At 39.6% G+C, this 24,505-nt stretch overlaps 1 protein-coding gene across 4 annotated transcripts in view; it reads left to right on the top strand.

Annotated features, from left to right (window-relative positions):
• The window catches only part of LOC143036416 (putative ATP-dependent RNA helicase vasa-like), a 388,960-nt gene that overhangs the window by 153,723 nt on the left and 210,732 nt on the right, over positions 1-24,505 (top strand). For all 4 annotated transcript variants that reach the window (XM_076203755.1, XM_076203753.1, XM_076203752.1 and 1 more), the window contains exons 5-6: positions 19,905-19,961; positions 20,211-20,283. In XM_076203755.1, the coding sequence (XP_076059870.1) occupies positions 19,905-19,961; positions 20,211-20,283 (130 nt within the window). The remainder of the gene's footprint in view (positions 1-19,904; positions 19,962-20,210; positions 20,284-24,505) is intronic.

The following is a 24,505-nucleotide window of genomic DNA, read 5'->3' as shown; positions in this document are numbered from 1 at the left end:
GTTCCAATTACAATAACAAATGCTTCTGCATGTTACCAAGACATTCATGGAAAGTAAAAAGCTTCCTGTGAGCAGACAGCTCTTGATTTTTTAAAATGATATTTACAAGTCCATCTATAAGTATTTACCTAGTTGTATTATACGGGAAGAGAGCTATGCATATAGTGCTCTTCTTTCTTTCAGCATCCAGTTTGATCTTAGATTCTTAAATAGTTTTTGCACTCGCAGTTTCCACGTTTGGTATGTTCCAGATATCTACCACTCTGTGTGGGAATCAATTCTTTTTCAGATCTCTTCTGTGACTATTCTTTTTAAGTTTCTTTTCATGCTCTTGTTTTTCTTCTATCTCGTTTTAGTAAGTCACCTCCATCAAGGACCTCCATTTCTTTCATAATTCTGTAGATGGTTAGCTGGTCTCTTTCTCTTCTTTGTTCCTGGGTTGGTGGTTCGAGAATGTTGGTGCCATCTTTGTTGTTGCTCTTTGAGATTTTCTAATTTCTTTGTTCTTTATAGTACTAGGTATCCATAGTGTTGCAGTGTACTCCTATTTTGGTCTTATCACTGTAACTAATATTTTCTCTACCATTTCTTCTTCCATATAATCAAAGGCCTTTTTCATTGATCTTAATAAATTGAAAATTTCTCAGAATAATTTGTTAATATGATTGGTGTCATGTCATTGGTGATAGTTACTCCTAGGTCTTTTTTCAAGTTGACTTTTTTAATTTCCTTTGTACTAATTTTGTATTGTCCTGATATTATGTTATTGCTTTTTCCAAATTCCATTATACTACATTTCTTGATGTTGAAATTCACTTTGCACTTCTGACTCTATTTCCAGATTTTGTCCAGGTCTTCTTGTGATTTGTAATCTTCCTCTGTGCTTACTCTCTTTTGTAGTTTCATGTAATCTGCAAAGAAGTTCATATAGCATTCCACACCATCCATGTCATTTATATATATGGCAAACATTATCAGAGCCTTGGGGGACCTGCTTATCATATCCTTCCAATTTGAGTTCTTGTCTCTAAGTACCACCCTCATTTTTCTCCCATTCAAAAATCTTTCATCCATTCCAATAACATTCCTTGTATTCCACCTATTGTTTCAATTTTTCTTAGCTTTTTGTGTGGTACTTGGTCAAATGCCTTTTGTAAGTCAAAGAAGGAACAATCTGCCTATCCTTCCCTTGTAATTAGCCTCAAGTAAAAGCACATTAAATTTGTGGCACATGATCTTCCACGCCTAAATCCCAATTGTTGTGGATTTAGTGTTGTGTTCTCCAAATGTTTAATCCATTTAGTTTTGATAACTTATTTTGCATATTTTTGCTATTGTACTTGTAAAGGAGACCGGTCTTTGTCCCCCCCTCCTTTATATATTGGTACAATATTTGCATTTTTCCAATCTTGTGGTATTTTTCCTTCTTTGAGTGAAAAATCAATTGTCTTGTGTATTTTTTCCGTTAGTTCATCTATACATTCTTTCAATATCCAATTTGTAATTCCATCTGGCCTGTGTGACTTTCTGACATCAAGGTTTATTATTTGGTCCCTTATTTCTTTCTGTGTCTTGGGGGGGGATATTTTTCTGTCCTTCCAAATTTTGTGAGCTTTCAATTGTGAATACAGATTTAAAATGTTTGATCATAATTTCAGCCATTTCTACATCATATATTCCTTATTTCCTTTGCACTGTTTCGTGTTTGTCTTTTAGTTTGTCATTTACATATCTGTAAAATAGTTTAGGTTGGTCCTTGCATTTTTCTATTATGTCTTTTTCATGGTTTCTTTTTTCTCCCCTATGTATTTTTACATATTCATTTCTCAGTTTGATGTATCTGGGTTGTTCCAAAAGTAATGCCTCCTATTTTTTAACTCAAAAAGTTGAAGAGCTATGAAGACAGGAGTGGCACCATCAAAACGAGCGACCTTTTGTGCTCCAGAATGTATTTTTCTAAGTAGTCACCACCATTATCAATGCACTTTTGCCAGCGATGAACGAGAGCCTTGATGCCTTAGTCGTAAAAGTCCGCTCCTGCTGAGGCTGTCCATTTTTTCACGGCTGCGATTATGGTGGTGGCATCGGGGAAATGCTGCCCATGTAATGCATCCTTCAGAGGTCCAAACAAGTGGAAGTCTGACGGTGCTAGGTCGGGACTATACAGTGGGTGAGACAACACTGTCCAGCCAAACCTGTCACACATTCCGTGGTCTTCAAACTTGTGTGTGGTCTGGCATTATCCTGTTGCAAACGGAATGTTCCCTTTTCTCTGGCTTTACACGGGCAATCCGGGCCTTCAGCTTGGTCAACGTTTCAATGTAATGGTCAGAGTTGACAGTCGCCCCCGGTTCCAAAAAACCCAGAAGGATGATGCCCTTCCTGTCCCAGAAGACAGTGCACATCACTTTGCCTACAGATGTCTGCATCTTGAACTTCTTTGCTGGGGAGTGTGAGTGGTGCCATTCCATTGACTGCCGTTTGGACTCCGGCTCATGGTGACACCATGTCTCATCACCAGTGATGATGTGGTCCAAGAATCTGTCACCTTTGGCTTCATACTGATCCAACAAGTCCTGACAGACATCCCGTCAGTGGTCCTTTTTGGTCCTGCATGAGCATTCGTGGAACCCACCTAGCACAAACTTTCCTGTATCCTAGGGATGACAATATCGTTTCCAGTGTACTGACACCCACATCCAGCTCTACACACATTTCATTCACTGTTATCCGCCGATCAGCGCAGATGAGTTGATTGAGGCGCACTTTGTTTTCCAGGGTGGTGGCTGTGCATGGGTGTCCGGAGAGCACTTTGTCACTCACATCTGTGTCGCCACTCTGAAATTGACAAACCCATCTCCTAACTGTGGTGACATTAACTGCATCAGTTTCATAAACATTCACCAGGCACCAGTGAATGTTGATTGGTTCAATTTTTTCTGCATGGAGGAATTCAATGACGCATCTCTGCTTCTGATGCACGTCCATGACAGGGATTGCTTTCTTAGAGTGTCACACTGTCAATATCTGCAACAGAGAGATGAAACTTTCAGGTCATGAGTGCATAAGGTCAGTCATTATAACAATGCAATTTGCAATCCCCTTGGATCCCTTCAGGCTGATTAAAAAAAAGAGGTATTACTTTTGGAATGAGCCTCATATGTTTGACATTTTTTTCTCTCTCTCTCCCCCCCCCCCCCCGAGGCCCAGCACTTTGATGTAGTGGGGGGGGGGGCTTCCATGTAGTAAGGATGGGCTGAGCTGTGCCAGCCAGGTGCAATCATACTGGAGAGGTCAGCCCCGAGCTACCAGATGAAAACTGAGCCAAAAGTCTTTTTGTTGACGACCCTAGCTTGGCATTAATTATGGACTGGAATACTCGTAGGATTTGTCGCCCTCATCCTATGACAGTTGTTTTAGGATGAGGTTTTTGGGGTAGTGAATAGATAGGGGGTCCCCTCACCCTTTTCCTTTGTGAATTCCCCTATCCCTATCCTTGATATTTGCTACCCTACTCTCCTTTTTCACCATCTTTCTCTAATACTTGTTAAGGAAGGTTCTGGAATCTTGGTGCCTTCCAAGCTACATGTCTGAACCCAGTCAAGTGGGGATGTATACCGCGAGGTCACTACTCCCTGCGAGGGCCGAAAGCCCACCGACTGGGGAATGCATGTTTGTGAGGTAGGTACTAGGCTGCTGACTTCCTTTCTCTCTATCCAGTACACATGCAGAGTGACTACGCTGGACCCATCCTAAATGGGACAAAACAAAAGAGGACAAACCCCGGGTTGACAAAGTCTCTAACTCGCCTCCGAGGCCCTGCATGTGTAAATAGTCGTTTCTGGAACTTCCCGACTCTGCAGAGACTTTTCTTTTATTGCGCGTGGCAACGGGCAACTGCAGTATCTTACTTCTACGCACTCATACGTCATTTTGCACAGGCGAGCCATCTTACATCTCACCCTGACGACCGACGCACCATTCGACGTAAGAAAGACTTTCCCACAGACTCAGACTATACACCCTTCATAGACAGTCAGACAAAACTCATAATGCATAGTCTCAAGCACTCATCTGCCTGTGGCCCTGATAACATAAGCAACATCCACCTAAAACACATTGGACCACAAGGTATACACGCACTCACAAACATTGCAAACTACAGCTATTCACACAACACTATACCCGACATCTGGAAGCATGGTAAAATAATCACCATCCCAAAACCGAACAAAGACCCAACAATCCCATCATCGCACCGCCCAATCACACTTCTCTGCACCCCCTCTAAAGTCATTGAACGCCTAATACTTAAACTTGTCACACCATATATTCCCCTTGCTGACTCACAACACGGTTTTAGGCCACTACACTCCACAAACACTCTTCTGACAAACCTCACACAAAGAATTTTTGATGGCATCAATTCAGATAGGCCCCACCACAGAACACTTCTTATAACATTGGACATTAGTAAAGCTTTTGATGCTATCCCCCGCCACAACCTAACAAATAAAATATATAACACAGACATGCACAATAACACCAAAAGATGGCTGGCCAATTATCTGGCAGGCAGGAATGCTCATGTGTCATATAATGGCCAATCATCGCACATCAGAAACATTAAGAACGGAGTACCGCAGGGCTCAGTTCTATCCCCCACATTATTTAATCTATACATGCATGACTTACCCATGCCAGACACCTCAGAAATACAAATCTCTTCTTACGCAGACGACATAACAATCACATGCACACATCGTAACACAGACAAAGCTGCAGAAATAATCCAGCCTTACCTTGACACACTCAACACATGGTTCATCACAAACAGACTCAAAATAGCTCCAACCAAATCTACAGCAACACTTCTCACCAACTGGACAAAAGAACACAAATACATACCTCAGCTCTACATCAACAACACTCTAATACCACACACAAACACACCGAAAATTCTTGGTGTAACATACGATACATCCATGTCTTTCAAACAACACCTCACAAACATAAAAAACAAATGCACACCTAGACTTAACGCACTTAAGTCAATCACTGGAACAACATTTGGACAAAACAAAGAAACTAATATAACAATATACAAACAATGTATACGCTCAGTGATGAATTATGCGAGTCCTGCATGGGCTCCTAATCTCAGTGAGACACACCACAACACCCTTCAAATCATACAAAACAAAGCCCTAAAAACAATTACAGGCTGCACAAATACATCACCTACAGACCATTTACACCATGAAACAAAAGTCCTCAAAGTCAAGGAACACCTCGACATGAGAGGCACACAAACACTTGCTGCAGCCACCAAAAACACATCACACCCGTTACACTACATAGCAGAACACCCACACACACCAAGAAACATTAAAACTACACCCAAAGACCTTTATTACACAAAGATACTCTCTTCTCTTCCTCCACAACCACCAAATACCAGCCTCCGGAAACATATTCATAATCATATCACTCACCGCTCCATTAACACACTGAAAGACAACACACTGCTGCATGCCAGACCCCCTGATATCCACCCTTCTGAATCCTCTCTCCCACGTAAGGACAGAGTCCACTTGGCCAGACTGCGATGCGGTCACCACCCAGCACTTCTAAGCTACCAGAGGAGGCTGGACGACCGTGTTGTGAACAGCTGCCCAGGATGTAACACTTCACCCCATACCATACAACACATAATGGAAGACTGCATTATACACAATCATGCACGCAAACAACACAACATACATTCTATAAAGGATTTGTGGGAAAACCCAGTCTCGGCTGTGGCCTTCCTTGGGGAGACGGGACTGCTCGGACAGACAGTCTAGGGAACGACAACAACAACAACTTCTATGCAATGTTTTTTTTCTTTCTTAATATATGGTGTGGCCTTACAAATATACATGATGATGGCGGCTGTTGAAACGGAATGTTCTAAACCTCCAATACTACCTGATCCTCCTCCTAAACCCCCTGATCCCTCTCCTAATATTGCCAATCCTAATGTTGACAATATTGACTCAACAAAAATAAAACCCCCAGTTGACGACTCCGGCTTGAAAAAGGACTTCGGTAAAATCAATCAATCAAATACTGCCCGTAATAGTCATAGAATCTTACATTTACAAGACGTCTCTCTTGATAAGAGTTATACAGACATATGAAAAGTTCCGTAAATTTGGACAAATTAACGAGATCAGAGTTAAACTAACTGACAACTTTAAAGCTTGGCTAGTGTGGATCTCATTTCTTTCTAATCAGGATGCAGCTGCTGCCTGCTTGGATTATAATAATTGTAATGAGAATGAATCTTCAGCCCAACTTGTTGGTAGAGTGCCACCTAACTTGGATATCTTTTATCCAGAAAAGCCGGTAGAGGAAAGGAAGGAAAGTGTGCAGAGACCTCCCAACCCAGCTAAGTGGCTCATTATCACTCTTGCAAAAGAACGTGCTAACTTGTTCGAGTTTAGAAGATTCTTGAAGAGTCACCTTGGCTGTGGTAATTTGAATAACTCGCAGGTATCACGATTTGGAAGAAATTCCTTCTTAATTCATGTAAAATCTTATGAACAAGCTGCCATGGTGCTTAACTTGAAACAGAAATCGGACATTAAGGAAGTTAAACCCCACTACACCTTTAGTTATGCCAAAGGGGTAATTTTTAATAGAGATCTGTATGACTTTGATGAAGAAGAGATTTTAGAAATGTGCCCAACTAATGTTTGGAAGGTTGGTAAAATCCCTCGTTCTTCTATGATTATCCTAAGTTTTTGTGGTGAAGATCTACCTCATTATGTATAAATTGTAAAGAAGAGCATGATGCCAGAAATAAGAACTGTGTAATTTATAAGAAGGAACAGGAAATACTACTAAAAGCTCATGCAGAACATATAAGTGTAGGACATGCTGAAAGACTATTAAGTAATTCCAAAAGATAGTGATGTTGTTAAAACAAATAGTAAAGTGGATCAGCCAACAGTAGAAGCCAATAGAAATAAAAATGCCAATATGAATTCTTCTGTTAACACTGAACCCAAGCCTCAGTGTAAAAGTGTTACTATGAAACCTAATGGTCTTTCTTCTTCTCAAGTAGAAATTTCTAGTACTCCTGAAGCCTCCTGTGGGGAGGTTTCCTCACCCCTTGTTGAAGGGGTGTCCCCTGCCCCATCTGGAGGGGCACCTAAGGTTTCTATTGTAGAAACCTCACAGGCTTCTTGTAATGAAGCCTCCTCTCAGGCAATCTCTCTTCCAGACTTGGGGGACTCCCCAGTAGAGGGATTGCTGACTAGTGTGCCTCACTCAGTAGAGGTACACAGAAGCAATGAGGACCAAAGAAATGCTGAACCCAAGCCTCAGTGTGAGAGAGTCACTACTAGACCTAATCGTTCTTCTCCACAAGTTGGAAATTGTAGTACTCGTCAACCCTCCTCTGCGGAGGTTCTCCCATCCCCAGTTGAGGGAATGCCTCCTGCCCCATCTAGAGGGGCACCTAAAGTTCTCATTGCTGAGACCCCACAGGGTTCCTCTAATAAAGCCTCCTCTCAATCAATCAAACTTCAAAACTCAGGGGGCTCCCCAATAAAGGGATCATGTACTGCTGTGCCTCACTCAGTCGAGGCACACAGAAGCGAAGCTATGGAGTCTGAAGCTGTGCGCAATAAAAGACTCCACAGTCCACCCTCATCTCCATTTTCTTCCCCAAATCGTGATAAACAATCTAAGAAAGAAACTAATAACCCGGACTCTACATCGACGGTCGGACCATTGTCAGAGAGGAGGATGCCACCCGCGAAAGCAAAGAAATTAGAAAAGAACCCACCTTGTAAACCCTCTCTCTCCCAGACTTCTCTTACCAGACCGGTAGACCCCCCCAAAAAAAAGAAAACAGTATAATGTCCATTATTCAAATTCAAGGTTTTAATTCTCATCGAGAGCAGGTTGGGATTCTCTTTAGAGAACATGATGTGTCCATTTTTTGTCTGCAAGAAACTATGCTTGGCAATTTATCCCCTAATGTTGGACTTAATTATAAATTTTACAGATCTCCTCCTATGATTGGGGGCCATGCCCATGGAGGTACTGGTATCATTGTTAAGAAATGTGTAAACCACAGAAGTGTCCACCTACATTCGGTGTTGCAGGCTTGTGCAGTACAAATCTTTACCACTAAATGGATCACTTTATGTTCTTTATATTTGGAACCTGAACTGGAAGATCGACTCGTAGACATATATAAGCACCCCCGTCAGTTTGAGTTAAATGACCTACAATCTTTGGTTGACCAGCTCCCTGAGCCTTTTATTCTAATGGGTGACTTTAACGCCAAGCATCTTCTATGGGGTGAATCAAGGTGTGACTCCTGGGGCAATATAATTGAAGAATTTATTGATAGTAACGATGTCATTTTGATGAATGACTGTTCCAAAACTAGGTTTGATGTCTTTCACAACTCAAGTTCTGCTATAGACCTAACTATTTGTTCATCATCCTTAAGATTAGACTACAGTTGGTCAATAGATGAAGAATTACATGGTAGCGACCACTGGCCTATCCATATGAAATATTTAAAGAACACTCCCTCCTGTTGCTTACCTAAATGGAAGACAGGAGAGGCTAATTGGGAATTATTTAGGAGATCCACAGAGATTAATTATAAGACTAGTGATTTTGGTAGTAACTGTGATGCATATGACTACCTGGTAGACATGATACTCTCTGGTGCTTTCTCTTCCATTCCTAGGACAGGTGGTAAACCTCTTTGCCCAGTAGTCCACTGGTGGAGCGATGAATGTGCTTTAAGCAGAAAGATTACAAGAACTTGCTGTAAGAGATATCAGAGATATCCTTGTTTAGTCAATAAGATAACGTACAGAAGAGCTCGAGCAAAGCAGAAGAAAATCTTCAAGAAAGCAAGGAGGGAATCCTTCATTAAATATATTAGCGAATTGAAATATGACTCTTCCCCTACCTTAGTATGGAATAGGATTCGAGAACTACAAGGAAAGTTTACTCCATCTCCTTTACCCATTCTGAAGATAAATGACTGTTTTATACCAGATACAAGAGAAGTAGCAGAGGCTTTTGGAAGACATTATGCTGATATTTGAAGCCCACTACATTATTCAGATAATTTCAGAAGAATTAGAGCCAAGGCCATGATTATTCCTCCTACCAATACGAACTCGGAGGCATATAATCTTCTCTTCACCTTGGATGAAATGGATCATGCTTTATCTCTATCCTCCCCAACCTCTCCTGGAGAGGATGACATTCTTTATTCCATGGTTGGTCACTTATCCATATCGTCGAAGAAATTCCTTTTAAATGTGCTGAACGGTTTTTGGTCTTGTGGATCTTTTCCTAAATCTTGGAAGACTTCAATCATCATAGGAATCTTAAAGGCAGGAAAAGACTCTTATGACCCACAAAGCTACAGACCTATTGCTCTCACAAGCTGCATTTGTAAGATATATGAAAGAATGGTTAATACGCGTTTAGTTTGGTTTTTGGAATCTAAAAATCTGCTATCTAACACAGGATTTAGAAGAAATAAGTGCACTCTGGACCCCTTACTTTTTATCACTTGTGAGATTGAGAATGCTTTCACAATTGAGAACTAGCATTGGTGTGTTTTTTGACTTGAAAAATGCCTACGATACTACCTGGTGGGGAGGCTTTCTGAAGCAAGTTGCAGAGTGGGGTATCGGAGGTAATATGTTCAATTGTTTAAAGGAATTCTTATCTGACCATTATCTAAAAGTCTGAGTGGGCTCTTCTTTCTCTTGTCCATATCTTCAAGAGGAAGGGATTCCCCAAGGAAGTGTTCTGAGTCCTACACTCTTCAGCATAGCCATTAATAGTTTATTAGAACAAGTTCCAACAGGAGTTCATGGATTGGCTTATGCTGATGACTTCGCTATTGTGTGCAGCAAATCGACAACATTAGAAACGGGCCAAAAGATTCAAGAGGTTATTAACTTAGCAACAGCATGGGCTAATTGCAAGGGCTTTAGATTCTCTGCTGAAAAAACCAAAGCCATAAGGTTTTCCAGACTAAGACGCAAGGAAGAAATACCAACACTATTCTTAGAGGGTGTCATATTACCGTATGAAGATGAAGTAAAATACTTGGGTCTGGTATTGGATAAAAGGTTGACATTCACATATCACATAAACGAGGTTGTATACACTGTTAAACAGCGACTTAATGTACTAAAGGTAGTGTCTCGTTTCAACTGGGGAGCAGATCGTGTAACTTTAATAAGGCTTTACCAAACATTGTGCCTTAGCAAAATGGATTACGGATGTCAAATTTATGGATCGGCATGTAAAAGTTCACTGAAGAAGCTTGATATAGTCCACAATATGGCTTTACGGATCTGTTCTGGAGCCTATAGAACATCTCCAGTGGATAGCTTGTATGTGGACGCAGGAATTCCTCCCCTGTATATTCGCAGGGAGGAATTAAGCCTTAGATATATATCTTGTGTCTTGACACCCAAACAGAATCCAAACTTCAAATTTGTAAAGCAGCCGGTAGACAGAGCTCCAAGGAAAAGTACTCTGCCAAAACCTTTAGAAGTGAGATGTGAAGTTGGGACAGAGAAGGTAGGACTTGCTTCTAACAGAATTGCTGAGATCACGCCTCCCAGATTCCCTCCTTGGAACTGATGCCCCACTGAAATATGTCCTCTTAAAAAGAAGAAAAATAGAACTGCTGTAGAGCTAAAAAGTGAATTTTTAGAACATTAATCAGTACATGCTGATTCAATTTTTATTTATATAGATGGATCAAAATCCCAAGATGGTGTTGGTTGTGCTGTTGTATCTGATAGCACAGTTTTAAAGAGAAAGTTGCCTGATTTTAGCTCTGTTTTTACTGCTGAACTGCAGGCAGTCAGCAACGCCCTGAAGATTGTTTTTAATTCTGTTCCGTGTGGTAGGAACGTTGTTATTTTTACGGATTCCATGAGCGTTCTATCCTCTGTAAATAATTTGTTGCCTCATGTTTTAGTCCAAGAAATGCAGGTATGGCTGATTCTCATAAACAACAGAAAGAAGATTAAAGTAAACTTTTGCTGGGTACCGTCCCATGTGGGTGTCTCTGGAAATGAGCAGGCCGATGCTGCAGCCAATGCCGCCACTAGGCTCAACCAAATAACAGACCGAAAAGTCCCACATATGGACTTCAAAGGAGTAATTCATTGTTACACAATAGGGAAGTGGCAGGAAGAATGGACACTGCTGGACGGCAGTTCTAAACTAAAAGAGAACCCCTTAGTGAACCCTTGTAAGTGTCCTCCTTTGGACAGAAGATCAAGCATTGTCTTGACAAGATTGAGAATGGGGCATTCCTACATCACTCATAGATTTTTTATGGCAAGTGGAGCAGAGGCTGGCCCCCCAATGTCCCACTTGCCAAGTAGTTTTAACAATTAAATACATTTTAGCTCAGTGCCCTGCATTCTCTGATAAGCGTAGGGCAAATTTTTTAACAGATTTATCTTATAAAGAAATTTTAGGGGAGGAAGCTCGTGTGAGTTTTTTTTAAAGTTTTTAAAAGACAAATTTATTTTATGAAATTTAAAATTGTGTATATGAATGCTTGTGAGTGTATGTTGTTGATGTTTGTTCGTAAATGTTTAATGTTTTAACTGTTTTACTTGAATTTTATTTTTATTTTATTTATTTATTATTATATATATATATATATTTCAATCTAAAAGATAAATATGTGCTTAATGGCGTACCGGCTCCGGCGCTTGGCCTTCGAGCCAAAAATTCCATAAATCAATCATTCTCTCTCTCTCTCTCCCTCTCTCTCTCTCTCTCTCTCTCTCTCTCTCTCTCTCTCTCTCTCTCTCTCTCCCTCCCTCTCTCCCTCTCTCCCTCTCTCTCCCTCTCTCTCCCTCTCGATATTTTCCAGGCTTTGTGTCTTCTATATTTAGCTTTATTACACTTTTTGTTGTACCAACACTTATGTTTACCCTTTTTTGTTTCTTCTTGGTTATGTATTTGTGTTCCCTCCTTGTATTTTTCTTTTAATATGTTCCACTTCTCTTCCATCTTTGTTTCTTCATGTAAAAATTTGTACCAGTTTGCATTTTGAAAGATTTTTCTAAGTTTTTCAAAGTCAATATTGTTGTATAGTCTTCCTTTTCTATGTTTCTCATTTCTTCTCACATTATCTTATTACAAACTCTATAAGTATGTGGTCACTCATCCCAAATGGTGTCTTGTATTCCATTTTGTCCATGATTTCAGGCTCTGAAATGAATATTAAGTCTAGTCTCGAAGGTTCTTCATTGTTTCTATATCTGGTATTTTCCTTGACCCATTGAGTCAACTTGTACATGGATGGGGTGGTGCGAGAGGTAAATGCAAGGGTGGTGGGTCAGGGATTGGAGATGGTTAAAGAAAATGGAGAAAAGTGGGAGGTGAGCCAGCTGTTGTTTTGCGGATGACACTGCGCTTGTAGCAGGATCAGAGGGATTGAGGAAGTTGGTGACAGAGTTTGGGAGAGTGTGTGAAAGAAGAAAGTTGAAGATAAATGTGGATAAAAGTAAGGAGATGTACAAGGGGTGAAAGTGGCAGCAGACTGGAAGTGAGCATTAAGGGAGAGTGACTGGAGGAAGTGGATAGTTTTTGATACTTAAGTGCGTATGTGGCAGGAAAGGGAGGAGTGGGGGTGGAGGTAGAATGTAGATGGAGAGAAGTGAGTAAATGCCTTGTTGGATTAAAAAGTGTAATTTGAAATAGACATTTGGGAATGGATGCTAAGAGGAGACTGTATGAAGGAGTGATTGTGCCAACTGCACTGTACGGGGTAGAAACATGGAACATAGAGAGGAAGAGAGGAGTTTGAATGTGTTTGAGATGAGGTGTCTGAGAAGTATGATGGGGGTTACTAGGCTGGATAGAGTGAGAAATGAGGAGGTGAGGAGGAGAATAGGGGTGGAAAGGGAGTTGGGAGATAGGGTGGATGAGAGACTATTGGGATGGTTTGAACACATGGAAAGAATGAGTAAAGACTAGTAAAAGAAGTAGGGAAGGCAGATGTGGAGGAGTGAACATGAGGGAGCGACCTAGGATGAGATGGATGGGGTGAAGGGGGCTTTGGGGAAGAGGGGAATGTCTGTTGAGGAGAGGACAGAAGACAGGGGTGAATGCAGAGTGGTTGTGTATGGATGATGATGTGATGCATGAGGTGGAATGGAGGGGGGTTAGGTAGTATGTGTGAGAAAATTTTGATGCAGCTCGAAGGGATTTCTCCCCATCTTCTCCTTTTCTGTATGAGGGGACGGAGAGGAGGGGTCGCCAATTTAATGATGTGGCCTTGCTGTGGATGTGCTAAATCTTGCGACACTGCCTCTGACCCAGGGCAGTGGACAAGATGCAGGGATGACCCATCATCCAGGAGGTGCCAAGATAGGAGTGAGTTTTGAGGATGGAAAGGAGTGGAGTGTATTCAGGGATGGAATGGGTGGAAATGGTTTTTATGCCTATTTCTTTTTGGCTACCTCCCTTGTAAGGGGGAAAAAGCCTTGGTTATATGTATTTATGTATGTATTGAGTCAATGTGTATTCAATGGCCATATCCAGTAGAATGTTTCCCCGAAGGCCCTCTCCACCTTTTACCATAATTTTTCTTACCATCTTGTTTCCTTTGAGTTAAAAGTCACCCATAATTACTATGTTTCCTCCTTTCAATAAATAATTGCATTCTTTGTGTCTTCCAGCATTTTGAAATGATCACTATCAGTCAAAGCCTGTGCTTTTTGAGGCACATATACTACTATATTTCTACTTTTCATATTTCTGTTTTCAACTTTAATCATAATCAATTCTACATTATTTTTTCCATTATCTTTGTCACATTTAAACCTTTCTTAGTCAAAAACGTGAGTTCTCCACCCTGTTTTTCCATTCTATTTTTTACCCATTGGTTGTATAGACCTTGTCCCTCAGTATTTGATGGTAATGGCCCTTTTAATTTTGTCTTCACAATTCCCATTATGTCTGGTTTCTCTATTAACAGTTAGTCGTTTAATTTGTTTAGTCCAGAAATACCGTCTTGTGTATTTACCTAGTTGTATTTTACGGGAAGGAGAGCTATGCTCGTGGGGTCCCGTCTTCATATCTCATTTTATCAAAACTATTTTTAAATTCATGTATTGTTTTTGCACACACCACTTTCTCATCTAACTTGTTCCAACTGTCTATTGCTCTGTGAGGAAAGCTGTTCTTTTTCAAATCTCTTCTATAGCTGTCTTTTTTTATCTTCTTTCCGTGTCCTCTTGTATTTCTGTCATCCCATTTTATCAGATTCTCTCTATCAGTAATTTCTATGCCTTTCATGATTCTGTAAATAGCTATCAAATCTCCTCTCTCTCTTCTTTGCTCTAGTGTCTGTAGTTTAAGTTTTTGTAGTCTCTTCATATGATAGTTTTGAGAGTGTTGGTGCCAGTTTTGTAATTGCTCTTTGTATTCTTTCAAGTTTTTTTATACATTTTTTTGTACTTGGTGACCATATCGTTGCTGCATATTCCAATCTTGGTCTTATCAGGGTGATTAGGATTTTCCTCACCATTTCTTCATCCAGGTATGTAAATGCCACTTTGATTGTTCTTATTAAATTATAAGTTTCTCCAAAAATCTTATTTATATGTTTCTCAGGTGACATATTATTCATAACAATGACTCCCAGGTCCTTCTCATTTTCTACTTTTTTTTATTCCTTCTTCTCCCAAATTATATGATCCTGTTATTCTGTTTTTGCTTTTTCCAAATTCCATTATACTACACTTTTTTGTATTGAACTCCATCTCCCACTTCCTACTCCATTCTTGTACTTTATTTAGATCTCTCTGTAGTGATTCACAATCTTCTTCAGTTTTCACTCTTTTCAGTAATTTTGCATCATCTGCAAAGAAGCTCATATAGCTTTCAATTCCTTCATCCATATCATTAATATATATAGCAAACATTATTGGGGCCAGAACTGTTCCCTGCGGGACACCGCTTATTACTTCATTCCATTTTGAGTGCTGATCTCTTATCACTACCCTCATTTTTCTTTCTTGCAAAAAGTCTTCCATCCAATTTAGCAATTTACCTTGTATTCCTCCTTCATATTCTAATTTCTTAAGCAGCTTCTTATGTGGTACTTTGTCAAAAGCTTTTTTTAGGTCTAGAAATGCACAATCAGCCCATCCATCTCTTTCTTGTATTATATCTATTAGCCTTGAATAGAAACATATTAAATTGGTGACGCATGATCGTCCTTGTCTGAATCCAAATTGCCTTGGATTTAGTACGTTGTTTTTTTCCAAGTATTTTACCCATCTACTTTTGATAATTCTTTCACATATTTTTGCTATTGTACTTGTTAGAGAGACTGGTCTATAGTTGGTAGGTTCTTCTTTATTTCCTCCTTTATATATAGGTACTATATTTGCTTTTTTCCAATCTTCTGGAACTTTTCCTTCTTTTAAGGAACTGCTTATTATGCTATGTATTTTGTCTGCCAGTTCATTCCTGCATTCTTTCAGAATCCAGTTTGCTATTTCATCTGGCCCATGCGATTTTCTGACATCAAAATTACCCAAGTGTGTCAATATTTCATTCTTTGTTACTTCTATTTCTTCCATAGGGGGGACTTTTTCCTTCCACTCAATCTCTTCAGGTTGTATATTTTCCCTTGTAAACACTGATTTAAAATGTTTGTTCATAATTTCTGCCATTTCCATTTCCTCAGTGTATTCAACTCCTCCTTGTCTTAATTTCTCCAAGTCTTGTTTGTTTTTCAGTTTATTGTTTACAAATCTGTAGAATAGTTTTGGTTGATCTTTACACTTTTCTATAACATCTTTTTCATATTTTCTTTTTTCCTCTCTGCACTTTTGTACATATTCATTTCTATAACCAGTATATATTTTCCATTTTTCAGGTCTTCTGTCTTTTTTCCATCTGGTCCAGGCTTTGTCTCTTTTGTCTTTTAACTCCCTACAACTTTTGTTGTACCAGCATTTTACATATTCTTTTTCTTGTTTTTGTCTTGGGACATACTTTTCCACTCCTTTTTTGTAAATTTTTGTCAAAATATTCCATTTCTCTTCCACTGATGTTTCTTCTTTGTATATTTCTTCCCAGTTTTCTTGTTGGAAGAATTCTCTTATTTTATCAAAGTTTGTTTTTTCATACATCATTCTTCCTTTTCTATATTGTTCATTTCTTTTCATATATTTTTCTTCATTAAGTTCCAGTTCAATCAATATGTGGTCACTTTTACCTATTGGTGTTTTATATTCAATCTTGTCCACTATTCTAGGTTCAGATGTAATTATTAAGTCTAGCCTCGATGGTTCTTCTTCATTTCTATACCTAGTGTTCTCTTGTATCCATTGTGTCATTGAATGGTCAGTAATCATCTCAAGTAGAGCATTTCCCCATGAGTCATCACCACTCTTTACTGTCATTTCTTCCCAGCAGATTTCTTTGCAATTAAAGTCGCCCATCATAACTATTCTTCCTCCGTCTTCCATTATTTTAGTTAATGCTATCTTTGTGTCCTCTAACATACTTTTATGTTCACTCTCCTCCCATGAGGCTGTTTTCGGAGGCACATAATTGATCACAAATTTTCTGCTCTTCTTATCTCGGTCTTCCACTTCTATCATAATCATCTCTACTGTATTCTTTCCATATACGACACCTTTCACGTTTATATCCTTCTTAGTCAGGAACATAACTCCACCCCCTTGTTTTTTCTCTCTGTTTCTAATCCAATAATTGTATGTATCATGTCCTACACTGTTGGGTGGTAGTGGGCCTTTTAATTTTGTTTCTACAATTCCCATTATGTCCGGTTCTTTTTCTTTCAAATAATCATTCATTTCATTCAATCCTGTTATCAATCCATCTATATTTGTGTAAGACACTCTTAGTTTTCTGCCACTTCCATTGTGTTCTGTTTCCCTTATGTTTTTCTTTAGTATGTCGAACTGCTTTATTTTCATGTTCACTACTCTCCAATAGAATCTCTCTTTCTCTGACTCCGTTCTTTCCTCGTTTTTTGCCTTAGCTTCAATTCTTTTCTGCTTTTCTGCCTCTCTTTCCTCCTTATTCATTTCTCTTTTTATCCATACCTTTTTATATTGATTATTTGTTGCTAGTTTCCCTGTCTTGGATAGAATTTTCTCTGCCGTTGTTTGTGACCTGAATTTAATCTTAATTGGTCTGGTCTTATCTGTACTATATTTTCCGAGTCTGAATTTTTCCTCAATTTCCTTTATAATTTCTGGTTCATCTTCCTGGACTAATTTTAATAAACTGCTTACTCTTTCATTTTCCTCCTTGATTCTTGCGGTTCTATCTGGGTTATGTTTCTCTTCCATTCCTAATATAATTATACATTTCTTTTTGTCAGCTAATTCTCTTACTATATTCTCCTTCTGTCTCATCACTTTAATAACTGAGTCTTCATTATGTTCTTTCAATTGCTGTTTGACTATGTCAGTGAATGAAACCTTATTCCCTTCTTGAGTTATTCTCCAATTTTTAGCTTCTGTAGCTATTTTCTCTCTGTTTTCATTACTATTCTTCTTCAATTTCTCATTCTCCTCCTTTACATTTCCTAACTGTCTTTTTAGGTCCTCTATTTCTTCAGTTAAGTTTCTGTTAGCCTTCTCTAGTTGTTCCAACCTTTCAATTTTCTGGAAAATGGAGTCTACATTACCTAACTTACGCTCCAAGTCCTCGATCACCTTATCAACTCTCTCCTCTAGTCTTATCAGTCGGGGGGGGGGGTTGTGTCCCCCCCACCCTCTTTAAATCCCTGGAACATATTCTCGTCACTTTCTTCTGTATTGCTTCTCTCTATACTTCTAATCTTTACATTTTTATTAGACATTTCATCCTCACTCAGTCTTTTGTTTACCTTCCGCTTGTCTGGCTGGGCCAAGTCTACTCCCTCCTCATTTCCTTCCATTTCCCTCAGTAATCCCTCCCCTTTTCCTCTTTCCCTACTTTCCCACTACTCCACGAGCAATTTCCCCCCCACCCTGCAAAAACACTAGGCACTTCTCTTTGCGTTGGGATCCACAGACTTCAGTTTTCTTCAGAACGTCATCCAAGCCGTCCATTCGCTGAAGTGTGTGTGTGTGTGTGTGTTAATGCTGTGAAAACCAGCTCAGTAACAGTTGACAGTGTTGTAAAAAGCCGAAATAAAAGTAGGGAAAATGTTCATCAAGCAGGTGTTCACTGTGTGCCATGTTTAGGTTGTAAAAAGGTCTACATTGGTGAAAGTTTCCATGGTGTTGATAAAAGAATATCGGAACATAAATATGATATGAAAACTTACATATATATACCAAGGCTTTTTCCCCCTTCCAAGGGAGGTAGCCAAAAAGGGAAAGGCATAAAAACACTCCCACCCATTTCATCCCTAAATACACTCCACACCCCTCCCACCCTTCCTCTCATCTGAGCACCTCCTGGATGACGGGTCATCCCTGCACCCTGCCCACCGCCCTGGGTCAGAAGCAGTGTCGCAAGACACAGTACATCCACAGCGAGGCCGCTTCATTTAATCGGCGACCCCCCCTCTCCCCCTCTCAATATGAATAATGGCATTGTTAGACATAGATATGATACAGGCCACAATGCTGACTGGAATAATTCTAAGAATATTAAATATGAAAATCATACTATGAAAAGTAGATGTTTTGTATCTGCTTTTATATCTCTGATTGATAATATAAATCAAAACAATGGATTTTTTTAAATAAATCTTTTACAATTTCAATAAAGTAACAAGCAATTTAGGCAAATTGAGTTTACACCAGTTTCATGTTCGTTTCTCCCCGCAAGTTTGGGTTATATAAGGAGTCGTATGTTTGTCCATTATGTTATTTCTGAAGAAGCCCTGCTGGGCAAAACGTAATACATTGGATCCCATACTCTGTGTTTGGCTTCTCTCCTACATTTGTATACAGCATTGTTTTCAGTTGCTTAGTTGTTAATATGATATGGTAGGTTAAAGAAAGAAAATACTTATAGAGTATTCTTATTAGTAAACTCATAATAGGTATCTGCTAGACATGGTTGTAAGTACGTAAATATCCTTCATCCTTAATTTATCAAACTCTTCCACAAATGCCTTAGCTGCAGATGCATTACTGCTAGCAGCCTCACCTATCAACAACACGTGGTGAACCTGGTAATGCTCTTGAAAGCAACGAAACCACCCAGCACTCGCTATGAATTCACGTGAAGCGTATTCTTCACCTGCATGTTCTTTCAACATGCTAAATTAACTTGTAGCCTTACTTTGCACTGCTTACAACATTACTTTCACATTTCTTTGCCTATTATCTTCCAACCACATGTATAGCAAATTTTCCATCTCTGCCATAACTGTCGGATGTGATGCCGGGCTGCCACAACTATCTTACATGCTGTGCTGCCAGACATATACAGTAAACTCATAATAGGCATCTGATAGACATGGTTGTAAATATGGGTGGTTATAACTCGGATAGTGACTGTATTGAGGGTAAATCTTTAAAAATGTAAGGTCAGTATTATTTTTGCCCAATATTTTTAAAGAAACTAAATCACATGAGAACATATACTTTTATTTATATTCAAAATTCCTATTTGTGCTGCAGAGTACATTTAACAGTGTCATCTGTATTTACAAGATTCAGGTTAACCACTCCCAAAGTGTTGTCTACGTTTACAAAATTCAGATTAGCTTTCCCCCCCCCCAAAAAAAAAAAAAAAAAAAAAATGATCTGCCACTGACTACAGAATATTGTTCCAGACAGTATATGAAATGACATAGGATATACCTTAATGATATTTTAGTCCAATTTCTATCACAGGGAGGCACTAGATCTGGAGGGCCCAAAGAAAACAATAAGACCAAAGGATGTTTCAAGGTAAGAATATTTGCTGTGAATTGTTGGTCTGATTAGTTGCATTGAATTTTTGGCATTGGAAGTGGGTCCTCAGATTCTTAGGAACCTTTTCTCCTCTCTGCACTCCCATTGTACTTCTACCTCAGTTATTATGTAATTTGCAAATTCCTTCAGACTGATGTGCCTATCTCAACATTTTATTATTTTGTACTGTATGAATGATGGAAATGGATAAAAATATTTGTTAATGGTAATTGCTTTCATTTTCAGTGCGGAGAGGAAGGTCACTTATCCCGTGACTGCTCACAGGGTTCTGATGGTGACAGGAAAGGAAGGAAAGAAGGTATATCTTGGTGCTTTTCTCACTATATTATTTATTTGCTATCTATTTACCAAGAGCTTTTTTCCTCCATATAAGATAGGTAGCAAAGTCAAAGGCACGTACCTACTCCCCATTCCACTCCCACCACCCTTTCCCCCTTTTCATCTTAGTTACTCATGGATGACAGGTCACCCCTGCATTCTTCCCACCACCCTGGGACAGAAGCAGTGTAGCAAGACACAGTATGTTCACAGCAAAGTCGCTTAACTTAATTGGTGACACTCGTGCACACACACACACACAATTGTTGGATTGACGGCAAAGATTGGAACTCCGGAAAAAACACAATTTTCGTGGATTTCAACTATGAGGAAGTACCTTTTTGTAATAGGTAAGGGGAGAGCTTGTGGTGTAGTAGAAAGGTGATGAAAGGGGAGAAGGGGAGGGATTACTGAGGGAAATGGAAGGAAATGAGGAGGGAGATGAATGGGCTCCCCCTGACATTAGAAAATATATAAACGAGGTCTGCTGACGGCACAGGGGAAATAAAAAATATCAGTAAAAGCATTAAGGTTAGAAATATAGAAAACAACAACACAATGGAAAGTGGAAATAATAATTAACATGGCTTTAATGAGGGGTGGGATGCCAACCTCCCCCAATTAGCAAGTCTAGAAGAAAAACTAGAGAAAATGACCGAACATTGGGAGAGTAGGTTCGGTCAACTTACACGTAGAGTTGATAAATTGGAAGAGTTAAAGAAGGAGAACCAAACCCTAACTAAAGAAATAGAAGAATTAAAAAGACTGTTAAAAGAAGTAAAAGATGAGAATGAAGAATTAAAGAGGAATAATAAAGAGAATAAAGAGTCCTTAGCAAAAGAAGTACAAGGTTGGAAAAAGTCCAAGAGAATAACAAAATTGTATTTAAGGATATAGTAGCACAACAGATGAAAGATCAAACTAAAGACACAATTATTAAAGTGATGAGGGAGGAAGAGAATGTAGCGAGAGACTTAGTGGATAAAAAGGAATGTATAATTATATTGGGCATGGAAGAGAAATATAATACAAATTGGACTACAAGAATAAAGGAGGAGAAGGAGAAAGTAAATAAGATATTGGAAGTAGTTCAAGAAGATGGAACAGAAACAGGGAAAGAAATAGAAGAAATATAGACTAGGGAAATACAATACAGATAAGACCAGACCAATTAAGATCAAATTCAGGTCACAAACAACAGCAGAGAATATCTTAGCAAAAACAGGGAAACTAGCAAACAGTGATCAATATAAACAGATATGGATAAAAAGAGAAATGAACAAAGAGGAAACGGAGGATGAGAAACCAAAAAGACAAGAAGCTAAGGGAAAAAAATGAGAAAAGAACAGAGAAAAAGAGAAATTCTATCAGTAGTGAATATGAAAGTGAGAAAATAGTACATAGCAGAGGAATACACGATAGAAGTAGAAGAAAATTGAAAATTTCTTACACAAATATAGATGGCTCAATAACAGGCTTGAACGAACTGAATGATTACCCGAAAGAAAAAGAACCGGACATAATGGGAATTGTAGTGACAAAATTGAAAGGTCCACTAACACCCAATAGTGTAGGACATGGTGCATATAATTGTTGGATTAGAAACAGAGGTAAAACAAGGGGGTGGAGTTATGTTCCTGACTAAGAATGAATGTGAGGAATGTCACATATGAAAAAAATAGAGTAGAGATAATTACGATGGAAGTGGAAGACAAAGATAGGAAGAGCAAAAAATTTGTAATAAATTATGTGCCTCCTAAAACAGCCTCGTGGAAAGAGAGAGAACATAAAAGTATGTTAGAAGATGCAAGGATAACATTAAATAAGATAATGGAAGATGAAGAATAGTTATAATGGTTGACTTTAATTGTAAAGAAGTCTGCTAGGAAGAGATGACAGTAAAGGGTGGAGACGACTCATGGGGAAATGTACTACTTGATATGATTATTGACCATACAATGACTCAATGGATTCAAGAGAACACTAGGTATAGAAATGAAGAAGATCCATCGAGACTGGACCTAATAATCACATCAGAACCAGAAATAGTGGAAAAGATTGAATACAAGACACCAATAAGTAAAAGTGACCACATAATGGTTGAAATGGAACTACATACATATACCAAGGCTTTTTTCCCCTTACAAGGGAGGTAGCTAAAAAGGAAAAGGCATAAATTCATTCCCACCCATTCCATCCCTGTAAACACTCCACACCCCTCCACCCTCCCTCTTATCTTAGCACCTCCTGAATGATGGGTCATCCCTGCACCTTGTCCACTGCCCTGGGTCAGAAGCAGTGTCGCAAGACACAGCACATCCACATCAAGGCCGCTTAATTAAATCGGCGACCCCACCCCCTCTGTCGCCCCATGCATAAAAGGAGAAGACAGGGAGAAGTCCCTTTGGGCTGCATCAAATTTTGCTCACACATACTACCTCCCCCGCCCATTCCACCTCATGCATCACAACATCATCCATATACAACCATTCTCCATTCACCCCTGTCTTCTGTCCTCTCCCGTCCTTCCTCAACAGACATTCCCCTCTTCCCCAAAGCCCCCTTCACCCCATCCATCCACCTCATCCTAGGACGTCCCCTCATGTTCACTCCCTCCACATTTGCCTTCTAGACCTCTTTTACTAGTCTTTCTTCACTCATTCTTTCCATGTGTCCAAACCATCCTAATACTCTTTCATCAACCCTATCTCCCAACTCCCTTTCCACCCCAGTTCTCCACCTCACCTCATTTCTCACTCTAGCCTAATAACCCCCATCATACTTCTCAGACACCTCATCTCAAACACATTCAAACTCCTTCTCTTCCTCTCTTATGTTCCATGTTTCTGCCCCATACAGTGCTGTTGGCACAATCACTCCTTCATACAGTCTCCTCTTAGCATCCATTCCCAAATGTCTATTCCTCATTACACTCTTCAATCCACCAAGGCATTTACTCGCTTCTCTCAATCTACATTCTACCTCCACCTTCACTCCACCTTTTCCTGCCACATTTGCACCCAAATATCTAAAACTATCCACTTCCTCCAGTCGCTCTCCCTTAACCCCTTCCATACGGTGCTGCACACGTAGGCGTCATGAGGAGCAAGTGGATTCGCGACGCTGCCATATCGGCGTCTTGATTATATTTATTGTAGTCGCCCCTGTGTTTTTACATTCTCCCAAATGCGCCCTGAATCCCATTCTCTGTGGTTTTCAAAATTCACGGGTGAAAGAGAGAACGATCGATATAAGCGGTGACTATATTTTATGATGCGAATAATATTATATTACGTCATACGGCTGGCATTGGCTGCTGCCCGCGAGATTTAAGTCCCGTACTGAAGTGGTTAATGCTCACTTCCAGTCTACTACCACTTTCATCCCTTGTACATCTCATCACCTTCCTTTTACCCACATTTATCTTTAGCTTTCTTCTATCACATACTCTCCCAAACTCTGTCACAAACTTCCTCAATCCCTCCTCTGATCCTGCCACAAGCGCAGTGTCATCCGCAAACAACAGCTGGCTCACCTCCCACTTTTCTCCATTTTCTTTAACCTCTTCACTCTGGGGCACATCGCACGTCTGGCAGCATTTGCTGCCCGATGTGCAATGTTGCATCATGATAATCACATTATAAAAAAGTCATTGCTCATTCGTTCGTTCTCTTTTACCCGTCTATTTTGATAACCATAGAAAATTGATGAAGCCAGTTTAGAGAGTGGAAATTACGTAGGTACGACTACAATAAATATAATCAAGATGGTGACGTTGGCATCATCGAGTACCCACTTGCTCCTCATGCCGCCTACGTAGGCGTCACCGTATGGAAGTGGTCAACCATTTCCAATCCCTGACCCACTACCCTTGCATTTACCTCTCGCACTACCCCACCCATGTATAAGTTGAACAGCCTGGGCGACATAACACATCCTTGACGAAGTCCCACCTTTACCTCGAACCACTCACTTTCTCCATTTCTAATCCTGACACAAGCTCTATTACTCATAAAAACTCTTGACAGCTCCTAGAAGCTTTCCTCCTATTCCATATATCTGCATAACCTCCCACAGTGCCTTTGTCTACCCTATCGTAAGCCTTTTCCAGATCCATAAAAGCCCAAAAAATATCCTTCCCCTTTCCTATAACTTTCTCACATATGTCTTGCCACAAAAATCTGATCTACACAACCTCTACC

This window comes from Oratosquilla oratoria, chromosome 20 (assembly GCF_046742065.1).
Source record: "Oratosquilla oratoria isolate Oo_2021 chromosome 20, ASM4674206v1, whole genome shotgun sequence".
Taxonomy (NCBI): Eukaryota; Metazoa; Arthropoda; class Malacostraca; order Stomatopoda; family Squillidae; genus Oratosquilla; species Oratosquilla oratoria.
The sequence above is the reverse complement of the archived record's forward strand: the minus strand, read 5'-3'. Positions and strand labels throughout refer to the sequence as shown.